This window comes from Herpailurus yagouaroundi, unplaced genomic scaffold (genome assembly GCF_014898765.1).
Source record: "Herpailurus yagouaroundi ecotype Mexico unplaced genomic scaffold, PumYag 160, whole genome shotgun sequence".
Classification (NCBI taxonomy): domain Eukaryota; kingdom Metazoa; phylum Chordata; class Mammalia; order Carnivora; family Felidae; genus Herpailurus; species Herpailurus yagouaroundi.
Genome location: NW_024412401.1, coordinates 23,546,253 through 23,559,124, shown reverse-complemented (window position 1 = coordinate 23,559,124; position 12,872 = coordinate 23,546,253). Strand labels below are relative to the sequence as shown.

The 12,872-nt window shown below is 47.1% G+C and overlaps 1 protein-coding gene across 2 annotated transcripts in view; it reads right to left on the bottom strand.

Moving 5' to 3' along the window:
* Positions 1–12,872, bottom strand: part of TMOD1 (tropomodulin 1) — an 87,260-nt gene that overhangs the window by 36,257 nt on the left and 38,131 nt on the right. For both annotated transcript variants that reach the window (XM_040481760.1, XM_040481761.1), the window contains 2 exons: positions 9,444–9,600; positions 1,918–2,037 (listed from right to left, as the gene is read on the bottom strand). In XM_040481760.1, the coding sequence (XP_040337694.1) occupies positions 1,918–2,037; positions 9,444–9,600 (277 nt within the window). The remainder of the gene's footprint in view (positions 1–1,917; positions 2,038–9,443; positions 9,601–12,872) is intronic.

The following is a 12,872-nucleotide window of genomic DNA, read 5'->3' as shown; positions in this document are numbered from 1 at the left end:
TTAAGTTCCCCAAGTTAAGTGTTCCGTTTCCATCTGGGTGAAATACTCACTGCCTCAGTACTCGATTGCGTACTTTCTCTCTCAGCCCTGATGCCCTTCAAGCCACTGTCCTGTGTCCTTTCCTCAATGTTCTGCCTCCTGAGGAAATGGTTGTTTGGACTCAGAATCTACACGTTGACTCTCCCCATCATTCACTCCTTGGGTCACTGCAACCTGGCTTTGGCCACCAGACCCACCGGGGTCACCCCTCATGCATACATAGACTTCTCACTGCCCATCCCCTCATGGTTCCGCTACAGATGAGAGCCACGCCCTTGCTGTTCCCCAGCACAAATGCCACCAGGACTCATGCACAACACCCACGAGGAGCCGGAGGGTGTGAGGAGGCAGAAGACAGCTGCAGCCTGCCGAGTCCCCTAGCACTGCGGCCTCACTTGACCCCTGGCCTCACACAGCCCTGGGTCTCCCAGCCAGCCAGAACCCTCATTCTGTCTCCCTAGTTCTTACATTAGGTTCTGCCTGTCTTGACTTGGCCTTTGGTTCCCAGGTCATTTGTGGCTAGCCAACCCCCATTGTGACTAGCTTTGTCCCATTTCCACGCATCTGTCAAAGGCTTCTAAGGTAGCCAGGGCTACTTGCCTCCAGAGCCCCAGGCCCCCACTCAGTCATGCTTTCTGCCTGGAGCTGGGCAATGCTAATGATGTCCACATCTGCATGCTAATGACACCACAAAGATTGCAACAGGACCTCCTCGTGGCATTACGGAAGGCTTTCAAGTCTACCTGTCCCCACCTAGGTGACCTCAAACTCCAAAGGTCCCTAACAGAGCATAGTATGAGCTGGGGTCACCTGCAAGCCAAGGTGAGAGGGCTCAGAAGAAACCAAATCTGCCAACACCTTGGACTGCTAACCTTCAGAACTGTGAGAAAATAAATAGTTGTTTAAGCCACCCAGCCTGTGGTATTTTGCATGGCAGCCCGAGCAGACTAATACACCCACCTTTATTAATGGCACCAGCATCCACTTTAGTCCCTGAAGCCAGAAATCTGGAACCTTCCTTGACTCCCCCCCCCCCCCCCCCTCCACACGGTCACAGCCAGATAGTCACAGTTGACTCTCTATCTTTCTTTCCCATTTCCACTTGCCTTGAGTCTCTTCTCACCCCATCCACCCTCCTGTCATTATCTGGGAGGCGGTTAGCAGCTCCCAAGTCTCCCCTGTTACCCCCCAGGCCAGGGAGCACAACTGTGGTGGGCCCGCAGGGTATTTGCTGAGCCCGATCCCCTGTGGGGCTGGGACTCAGGGCACACAGGGCAGGGACTAGACTGTAATAAGGAGACAAGCGTGGTGAAGGGCTCTGAATATCAAATCACCTTCTGGAGCTTTAGGGGTTGTTTGTGAAGATCATATGGAAACACACGTGGAGATGGACGGTGCTGTACAAATATGTGATGAGGGGGCAGGCTTCCCAAAGTCTGGTTCTCTGAGCCATGCAAAGTTGTAAAGTTAAATGACTTTGCTCCAGGCCTCTGTGAGCCTCCCAAACTTGAGAGGTCTGCACCCTCTGTCTGTCCCCCTCTGTTTTCTCTTCCTGGGGGTGGGGGGTGGGGGGTGGGGGCTGGGCAGGATTTGATGCAGGGGCTGGTAAAGGACCTATGCTGGCCTTCCCTGGGATGCTTCCATATCTCTCTGGGATGGGTTCTCATGGATCTGCGGAGTGATGGGTTTGGGTGGTTTTATTTCTATTTTCCTCATTTTGGTTTTGCTAATGGGTTCCTGTCTTAATACTCGTGGTCTCCTCTAGTCCTTTTTAGAAACAGAGAGTGTGTTCATGCGAAATAAACTGTCCAAGGCTCTCTGCAGATGCAGGTCAAACCCTTCTAGAAGACATGGGGAAGGTTCCAGAAAGGCTGTTACCTGCAATGTCACAGAGTTCTGCATCTGAGGCATTTGCCAACGCTTCCTCCAGCTCTGGCTCCAGCGTCACACTTTCCAGCACGGGATCCATTGGCTTCTGCTTGGGGACCCAGACCTTTCCTGCAAACACACAGGTGTCTGTTACAGGGCGTGTGGCTGCGCTGGGGCATCCTCTGGTGATGGTGCCGGGTGGACTATCTCACAACCCTGTGGACCTCTCTGTGCTGAGACTCGCTTGAGGTTTCTCCTTTGGGAACCCAGTGCCAAACTTCCCCAGGGAACAGGAATCAAAGATCTCCAACCAGAGCACCTCTCACATTTGAAATGAATAACTTTAAAATGTGGTCAGACCAGACTGCTTGCTATTGAAAACATTGGTCATTAGTGAAAGCAACCTGTAAGTCGGAAAGAGATACAAAAGAAAAATTTTATAGACTGTCAGGGTCTAGGGTATCCTACCCAAGGGGTCTGATGTGAGAGAACAATTTAGAAGCATATCTAAACAAAATGCATTCAGATTATTAAAAGAATAGGGAGCAAAAAGGTATCCTTGCCTCATGCAACATTATATTTTTTAAGGTGTCAGATGCATGACTGGATGAGGAGGCAAAAAGGCACACACCAGGATGTGTGTCACTTTACTGACCACTAATAGGGATTGCTGAAGAAAGCTGGGGCATCCATATGATGGAGTTCTTGCAGTTAGTATAAAGGATGGTGGAGATGTTCACTCACTAGGAAGGATATGTCTAAGACATAATGTGTGAAACAGCAAGTCTGTGACAGAGCGTGAGCAATTTAATTCCATGTATGAAAATTGCGTTTATCTATTCATCCATCCATTCATTCATGCATGCACTAGATATTTATCGGATGCTTCCTAAGTGCCAGGAACCTTTCTAGGGGTCAGGGGCAGGGCAGCACTGAACAATTTATAATTTAGTGAAAGGAGACAGGTGAGAAATAAACATGCAAAGATATCACGTGGTATTAGGCATTGTGGAAGAAAATAAAGCAGAGTAAAAGACTAGGCAACTCCAGGCTGGGGTGCAGGTGAGGAGGACGCTGCTCTTTTGGGTAGGTGGTCAGGCCTCACTGAGATGATGGCCTAGGAGCTGGGACCTGACAGAGGGAGGAAAGGAGCCCTGAAAATCAGTTGCAAGACAAGGGTGCCTGCCTTTAGTGCTACCGTTCAACATTGCACTGAAGGTTCTCGTCGGAGCAAACAGACAAGAAAAAAAATGGCATCCAGACTGGAAAGGAAGAAGTAACATTCTCTCTGTTTGTAGATGACATGATCTAATATGTAGAAAACCCTAAAGATTAAACAAAACACTGTTGAGGACTAATAAACACTGTTAGGGCTACATTACAGGGTACAAGATCAATGCACACAAATGAGCAGTGTTTCTGCTCAGCGGTGATGAGCAATCTGAAAGGGCATTTAGCAAAACAATTTCACCTACAATAGCATCCAGATGAATAAAATGCTTAGAAATAAATTTAACCAAGGAGCTAAAGGATTTGTGCATGGAATGCCAGAAAACATTGCTGAAAGAAAGGAAAGAAAACCTAAATAAATAGAAAAATATCCCGAGTTCGTGGATTGAGAGACAATATTAAGATGGCAATATTGCCCAAAGCAATCTCCAGATCCAATGCAACCCTTATCAAAATTCCAAAGGCCTTTTTTAATTTTTACAAAAATAGAAAATCCAATCCTCAAATTCATATGGAATCGCAAGAGGTCCCAAACATACAAAACAATCTTGAAGGGAACACAGTTGGAGAGCTCAGACTCCCTTATCTCAAAACTTATTGCAAATTTAAACCATGTGGCACTGACAAGGATAGACATGCAAACAACGGGATAGGATTGAGAGTCCAAAAATGAACCCATATACCCATGGCAAATTGATTTCTGACACGGATAACAAGCCCATTCAATGGGGGAAAGAGCAGTTTCTTCCAGAAGTGGTGATGGGGCCAGACATCAGCATGCAAAGGATGAAGCTGTACCCCTATCTCACACCATATACAAAAATGAACTGAAAATGGGTCAATGACTCAAACATAATACTTAAAACTATAAAACTCTTAGAGGAAAACATAGGCATAAATCCTCACGACCTTAGACCTTGGTAACATATTCTTAGCTGTGACAACAAAAGAAAAAAATAGATCAACTGGACTTGATCCAAATTTACTACTTTTGTCCATCAAAGGACATTATCAGGGAAGTGAAAAAAATCCTAATAGCGTCTAGTATCTAGAAGATATTTAAAAAATTTACAATTAACACCAAAAACAACCCAATTTAACCCAAATGATTTAAAGACTTTTCTACAAAGAGGACGTGCATATGGCCAAAAGGTATCTGCAAAGATACTTAACATAAATGGTCCTTAGGGAAATGCAGATCAAGTAACGATGAGATACCACTTCACACCCATAAGGACAGCTACAATAAAACCAGAATCAAAAACCAAAATGGACAATGACAAGTGTTGTCAAGGATCTGTATGTTGCTGGTGGCCGTGTAAAACGGTACAGACATAGAATTACCATGTGATCCAGGAATCCACTCCTAGACATCAACCCAAAAGAACTGAAAACAGGTACTCAAACAATTTTCTGTACAGGAATGTTCATAGTAACACTAATCACAACAGCCCCAAAGTGGAAACAACCGAAATGTTCATCAGTGGATGAATGGATAAACAAATTGTGTAATATTATTCGGTCAGAAAAGGGAATGAGTCTCAAAAAAAATATGCTGTGTGAAAGAAGCCAGACACACAAAATCACATATTAATATGATTTGATTCATAGAAAATATCCAGGATAGGTAAATCCATAGAAATAGACAGGTGGTTGCCAGGGGCTGGGGGGAGCAGAGAATAGGGAGTAACTGCTTATTGGGTGCAGGGTTTTATTTTGGAGTGATGAAAATGTGTTGGATCTACATAGAGATGGTTGCACAGCATTGTGGGTGTAATAAATGCCACTGAATTGTTCACTTTAAAATGGTTGATTTGGCGGGGGGCGCCTGAGTGGCTCAACTGGTTAAGCGTCCGACTTCGGCTCAGGTCATGCTTTCACAGTTCGTGGATTCAAGCCCCGTGTTGGGCTTTGCACTGACAGTGTGGAGCCTGCTTGGGATTCTTTCTCTCTCTCTCTCTCTCTCTGTCTCTCTCTCTCTCTCTGTCTCTCTCTCTCTCTCTCTCTCTCTCCCTTCCCCTCCCTTACTCTCTCTGTGTCTCCAAATAAATAAATAAACTTGAAATAAAACCTCAACAGCTTTAAAAAAAAAAGGTTAATTTTGGGGGCACTGGGTAACTCGGTCAGTTCAGTGTCTGACTCCTGATTCCAGCTCAGGTCATGATCTCGTGGTTCATGGGATCAAGCCTGTGTCAACACAGAACCTGCTTGGGATTTTTTCTCTTTTCTCTCTCTACCCCTCCCCTGCTTGTTCGTTCTCTCTCTCACTCTCTCAAAATAAATAAATAAACAAACAAACAAACAAACTTAAAAATATATACAATGCTTAATTTTATGTTATATGAATTTTACCTCAATTTTTTTAAAAACCCTGCTCAGTCTGGCTATTGATTGAGAGTCTCCAGTAGGGGGACAAGCAAGAATGGGAGCCAGGGGCTGGTGAGGAGGCTCCTGCAATAGTCAGGGCCAGAGATGATGGGGACTTGGACCAGGGTTGTAATGGTAGCAGTGGGGAGGGGTGGGAAGTACAGAGAGAAAAGTCCAGAAGAATATTCACTAAAATGGGATCAGTGCCTATTCGCTCAGTAGAGAGAATCACTTTGAGTTACTTTATTGTTTAAATTGTTTATAGCGGGGCGCCTGGGTGGCGCAGTCGGTTAAGCGTCCGACTTCAGCCAGGTCACGATCTCGCGGTCCGTGAGTTCGAGCCCCGCGTCAGGCTCTGGGCTGACGGCTCGGAGACTGGAGCCTGCTTCCGATTCTGTGTCTCCCTCTCTCTCTGCCCCTCCCCTGTTCATGCTCTGTCTCTCTCTGTCCCAAAAATAAATAAACGTTGAAAAAAAAAAAAAAAAATAAATAAATAAATAAATTGTTTATAGCAAAAATCAATTACATATTTGAGCAGAACATATAACAAGGTCATCTGGGGGGAAAATGCATCACAACCTCCACCAGAGGTGGATCTGGAAAAGGGCAAAATATGCAAAGAAAACTAAATAGTTAAAAAGAAAATCTACTGTAAAAATGACAGATGGAATGAGTAGGATCGTCATCCAGTAAATGTGTAAGACCTGTGGTTTCTCACACCCTGGCAGCAGGTGTCTCCAGAAAGGGCAGTGGCTCTAAGACACAAGAGGGACTTGGACTTCTTCCCTTCCTTCATCTTACTAGTTGGAATGCCGATGTGATGACTGGAGCTTCAGCAGCCAGCTGGACCATGAGCACAAGGACATATTGCAGGGAGGGCAGAATGAAAAACTGGAAAAGGGTCTTGATTGCTAATGCCAGGGAAGATGCCTTGCTAGCCCAGAATGCCTAACCCTGCAGCTAAGCGAAAGAAAAACTTTTATCTAAGTCTCTCTCATTTTATTTTACCTTTTTCCTCAGCAGTCAAATCTAATTCTGCACGGACAACTCAATATAATTCTGCATTAAAGATATCGTGTATGAAGCTCTATTCTGATCCTCACCACTTGAGTAAGAGTGAATGAGAGTCCAGGTTCCTCAGGACTTTGCACTGTTTTATGGCTCCTACCACATTCTGTTGGGTCTTGTGGAGACTGGGGTGCTGTTTCCCCTCAACCTTGACTGGTTTTAGGCCCGGCGCTGGGTAAATAAATGCTCAGTGAGGGCTGGACACCATGGCCCTAAGTCTGCCTGTTACAGCCAGAAAGTCTCCTTCCCCACACTCTCTACTGAGACCTGTACTTACTCAGCCTACAAAGACTCTAACAATCATCATGTAAATACTTTATGATGATGATGCTGGTTGTGGTGGTGATGATGATAAATCTCTTAGGCATGTCATTCTATGGAAATAGAATAGATTCTAGGTACCTTCCTTGGGCCAGTGTACTTTTTCCTGAAGACAATCAGGCTCTGGGAGTCTGGAGAGCTGTTCCTGGCTCCATGCCATTCCAGCATTCCATGGAGGGGCAGCAGGATTGGTTTGCCCAGATTCCTTTCCCCACCCTCCACCCCCACCTCCAATCTCCAGCTCCTTCCTTCAGAGGGAGGTGGGCACGGGGACAATGACTCACCAGCAGTCCACCCAGCTGTGCTGCGGACTCTCACAGCCTCAGTTTCCTTTCTTTTTAAGTTTATTTATTTATTTATTGAGAGAAAGAGAGAGGGAGAAAGAGAGAGAGAGAGAATGCATGCATGTGAGAACAAGTGAGGGAGGGGCAGAGACCGAGGGGGTGAGAGAGAAGCCCAAGCAGGCTCTGCGTTCTGTGGAGCCCCACATGGGGCTCAAACTCATGAACCATGAGATCATGACCTGAGCTGAAATCAAGAGTCAGACGCTTAACTGACTGAGCCACCCAGGTGCCCAGGTTCTCCATTTTTCAAATGTACAGGTGGGAAAATGGGAGTTTTAAGTCCCCCGCAAATCCTGATATTCTATTATCTTTATTTGCTGCACAGAAATCACACCTCACAGCACAAGCACCTTGCTTAAAAACCTCTCGTGCCCTCACTCTCAGGGGGGCATACTCGGCCCTTAGGGTCAAGACCTCCTTCCTTGCCACCCCTCCAGGGTGCCTCAGACCACACAATCCTCTCCACATCCGTAATCCAGATGCCCCTTGAGCTTCCCTGACCTTCCAAGTTTTCCATAAAATCTGGACCGAGCTCCAAGTCCACGTTTGTGATGCCAAAGTCCTCCCCATGATGCTACTTCTGTTGGCTTTTTCATTTGATTATTTATCACGCAACAGGGATACAGAGATAAAAGCCACAGACGTGGACCCTTGGCTCATCATGTCTACAACCTTGGGGGTTGGGGGAATGGAAGAGACTGAAAATGAACCATTACACAATTAATTAATTAGAATTAATGCTTTCATTCAACAGATGCTTATTAGGTGCCTACCACATGCTAGTGTTTATTAGGTGTAGATGTAATGATGAACAAAACAGATGCGGCCCTCATACTTGTGCGGCATATATTCTAAGGAAGTAGCCCACAAGATTCATTGTAATTTATTTGATTTTAACTCATTCATTCAGCAACTCTCTGCTGAGCCCTACTGGATACCAGGCCCTGTCCTGGGTGCTGGGGGTACTGGGTGAGCAAAACCAGTCTGAGCCTGAGTGCCTGCCCTCATGGGGCTTATAGCCAGTGGGAGAGACAAGTGACACATGAAGGGAAAATTATAAAATGGAAATTGCTATGAAGGACACACCCACAGGCTCCTGAGATGGAGAGTAACCAAGGGAGGAGCTGAAGGGACTACATGTCCTAAACAGGATGGGCAGGAAAGGCTTCCCTGAAAGAGGAGACAGTATAGTTGAGACCGAAAGGGTAATAATAGCTGGTACTTACACAGCATTTGCTATGGGCCAGGTGCTAAGTGCTTTATATATATCTTAACTCATAACAACTTTGTCAGCTTGGTAATACTATTTTCCGCATTCCCATTTCACAGAGGAAGAAATGGAGGCATGGCAGATTCAAAAATGTACTCAAGCTCACACAGCTAGTAAGTGGTAGTGTCAGGATTGCAACCAGACTACATGTAGCTCCAGGCTATTTCTAAGCATTAAGCCTCTTATAAGGGAGGAAGAGCCAGCTATGAAGACAGCATGGAGCCAGACAGCAGGAGCAGCAGTCCAGGCAAAAGGAGTACATGCAAAGGTCCTGAGGTGGAAAAGATCTCGGAATACGTGAGGAATAGGAGGAGGCCTGTGGGGCAGCAGCGGGGCGAGCGAGGGCAGACACAATATGAGGACAGCAGAACGGTTTGGAGAGCAAAGGGAAGTCTTAAAAGGGTTGGACAGTCAGGGAGTGCCTCTCTGTTCCCCAGTCTTCTAAATGACTTGCCTTAGGATGGGGCAGAGGGTCTTAAAGGGACAGATAAAGGAGGGGATGCAGGTGCCAGAGAAAGGAACACAGCAGAAAGAGCACAGATAGTTAGGGTACAGCTAGGTTAGCTCATTCCCAATTTGCATAGGACGAGCCTTGGGTAGGCCTTATGCCCGTATATCATGATTCATAGTTTCCTCTTTCATTTTCAAAGGTGCCTAGGTTTGTATGAGAAATGATCAGACACCCTGATGAAAGGGGGTTTAGGGGAAAGCATTGCTGGTCTGGTAGAGATCACTCTTTCCTCAGTTTACCCAAAACTTCACTACATCCACACCATGCATTGCTGCTTTTGGTGTTGGTTTTGTGAATTTGGTCCAGGCAGGCATGTGGGCAAGAAGGCCCAGTCACATGTGGCTCAGCAGAGGGCCTGGCACATAATTGGCACTCAACGATGCATGGGGAGCGATATATTCATAAGAACAACATTATTCAGTACCTCGCTTTTCCCCTGTGTAGGGGACCAGATCTTCTCGGTCCTTAAACTCCTTTGCTTGCTTTTCCAAGTGATCCAAGAGCTCCTCCCTTTTAAAGGGGCCCGTGGGCGCCTTGGTGGTCTGATCCTTCTGCCTCAGGCCTGCGGGCAGCAGTGCATTCTACAGTGGAGGTTGTGGGGCCGGGGGACATACACAGAGAGAGAGAACGAAAGAGAAAGAGAGTGGTCAGCTGCTGAAGACTTGCATTTCTCCCAAAATTCGTCATTGAACAGTGGGATCTTAGAGCCCAGCAAATCGATCCAGGTCGCTCATTTACACGTGAGGAATCTGACACCCAGGAGGGGCAGGGACTTGCTCAAGGTCACCCTGCAGACGAGGGGCATAGCTAGGCTGGGACTCAGGTCTCTTAATGGTCCAGAGTCTCTAAACCTGCAATGTTTCTGAAGGCAAGGGGGTGAGGAGGCAGCCGACATGGGGCTGAACAGAGAGGGGCTCTCCAAGAGCATCTGTGAGTCTGAGTCTGATTAAGTTGGCATTTGGATGCAGGAGGATCGTTTGAGCTATTGTGTATACAGTGGCTGGGGAAAGAAGCCCGAGGGGCTTGAGTTAGGGCCCTGGATGCAGTATGAGGCGAGAAGCGACAGACTCAATAACCAAGCGGCAGGGGGTGGGGGTGGGGTGGGGGGGTGGGGGTGGGGTGGGGGGGTGGGGGTGGGGGGAAGGCTCAGCAGGGGTGGGTGAGGCGTGCTTTGGGGCTGTATCCCTGGACGGCCCTCCCCGGCTGCTTTCCACCCTCCTGACAGGCTGTGCTCCTGCCTCTCTGTTAAATATTTTGAATGTCGCCCTTGGAGATGGGTCTCTCAGGAAAGATAGCATCAACCAATCACCGTGTTCCTTCTTCAAACATGGTTAGGCTTCTAGGTGTGGGCTAGAATTAGGGTAGATTTGAGTCACACAGGCTTCGCTCACCTCAGCCCCCAGGACCTTGGAGATTCAAAGAAGTTCAGGGTTGCAAGGATGGTTAGAGGTTGTCGAGGGCACACACCTTCCCTTCAAGGGGAAACTGAGGCCCGGAGCAAGGAAAGATTTGCCCAAGGAGTTCCAGGGGCAGATCTAGAACAAAAACCAGGGCCCTTCTCTAGATACGGGGGGGAGGAGGGCAGTCTTCATTTCCAAATCATTGCTCTCTCCCCACCCCCTTTCATTTGGGAACGTGGTGGAGGATACCTGGAAGGCAGAGGTGAGGGGAGCCTCACCTCACTTCTTGCCGCACCCCCACACTGGCTAACCTGGAGAGCCATCCCACCTCCAATCTCTGTACCATCAAAATGCATAGCTTCAGCCACCTCCACACACGCCAGATCCTTTTGCAAGCCCCCTCTGAGAGGGGATGATACCAGGTTTACGAAGACGGCTGTGTGCCTGGCACACCGGGAGCTAAAGCTTGGGAGGGCAATACTGCCGCTTAACTGCGGTGTGGTTTTTCACAAGATGTTTTCCCACTGTTGACAGCGTGCTCCAGTCAGACACTTGCTGCAAATGGACTTGGGCTGTGAGTCAGCAACAACATCTGGGAGTTGGAGCATGTGATGAGAGGATGGCCAGTAGGTAGAAAATCAAGCCGTGACCGATTTGGGGGTGAACATCAGGAACACAAGAGATGCCACGGACACCCCAGTCTCCCTCGAGCAGTAGTCCTCGGGTACCGTCCACCATGACACGTGGGACAGATGAGGCCCACAGGGGAGGCAGGCTTCCGAGGACACATCCTGGATGAGCTGTGTGTCCACTCCCTCTCCCCTGCGTTGGGCCACTCATGGCAACTCAAGTGAGAGAGAGAACAGCCCAACTGTCCTGCAAACCTCCATCTGTGATTATCCACGGTGAGCAAAGCAAAGTCTCTGTGACGTGCCTGCACCTCACAGGTGACCCCCATCAGGCTTACGCCCAGGCCTGAGGCAGTGCTGGCTCTAGTTCTTTAGTCTTGGGCAGGTCACCTGATCTCACCGGGCCTCCATTTCTAGGGCTGTAAGATGTGAGTAATGATAGCTGTTCTCTTGGAACTGTTGAGGAAGTTAAATGAGATAATGCACGAGGAGTGCTTAGCTCACTGCCAAGCACTCCCAAAGTACTACTTATAATCAGGTGAAATACATTTTCCCAGGAGACTGGTTACCCAAATACGTATGTTGAAAGGGAGATGTATTATCCAAACATATCTCAAAATTCAGAAAATGAAGATGTACAAATATAAAATGAAGTACACACTGAAAGCAAGTGTTTTCCCAATGATCCCCACCAAGATGACCTGATAGATTTCTGTCACTGTAAAGGGTTTTGACGGCAGTAAGGTGCTGGGGCACATGCTGGCCCCTAAGGGCTCAGTGCTAGGAGAAACCCACCAGGCTGTAACTGAGGGGGAAAGGGTTTGCCAACTCACATCATTTTGGAATATATCTGATAGAGGTCACTGACTTACTTAAAGTAGGGTCTCTTAACCTTGGCGTAATTCACATTTTGGGCTGGGTGATTCCTTGTCGTGGGAGCTGTCCTATGCACTGTCAACTATTCACCAGCATCTGTGTCCTCTACCTCATGGATGCCAGTAGCACCTCACTTTCACGATGTGACAGCCACAAATATCTCCAAACATTGCCAGATGTCCCCTGGGTAGCAAAATCACCCCTAATTGAGAACCACTGTTTTCCTCTTTTTTAAAAAAGTTTATTTATTTATTTTTGAGGGAAAGAAAGAGCGCACAAGCCAAGGAGGGACAGAGAAAGAGCGAGAGAGAGAGAATTCCAAGCAGGCTCCACACTGTTAGCACAGAGCCCGATGTGGGGCTCGATCCCACCAACTGTGAGACCATGACCTGAGCTGTAATAAGAGTTGGACACTTAACCGACTGAGCCACCCAGGTGCCCTGAGAACCACTGTTAAACTGAAGCCCATATCATTGCAATAGGGAAATAAAGATGTTTTTAATGTCCTTTAAAAATACTACTTATATAGCATGTTAAAGTATGGCTTCACTTATTTACATCTTTTCTGAAAGCAGTTGGTTTTTTAAGAAATAAAAACATCAGGGGTGACAGGGTGGTTCAGTCGGTTAAGCATCCAACTCTTGATTTCAGCTTAGGACATGGTCTCACTGTTCATGAGATAGAGCCTTTTATTGGGCTCTGTGCTGACAGCATGGAGCCTGCCTGGGATTCTCTCTCTTCCTCTCTCTCTGCCCCTACCCTGCTTGTGCATGTATGTATACACACACACACACACACACACACACACACACACACACACACACCCTCTCTCTCTCTCTCTCTCTCAAAATAAAATAAATAAAATAAAAGAAACAAAAACATCAAAGGCCTTTTCTCACAATTCTTAGCTTATTGGATTTTAAAAGTAAATATTGAGAATATCAGCCT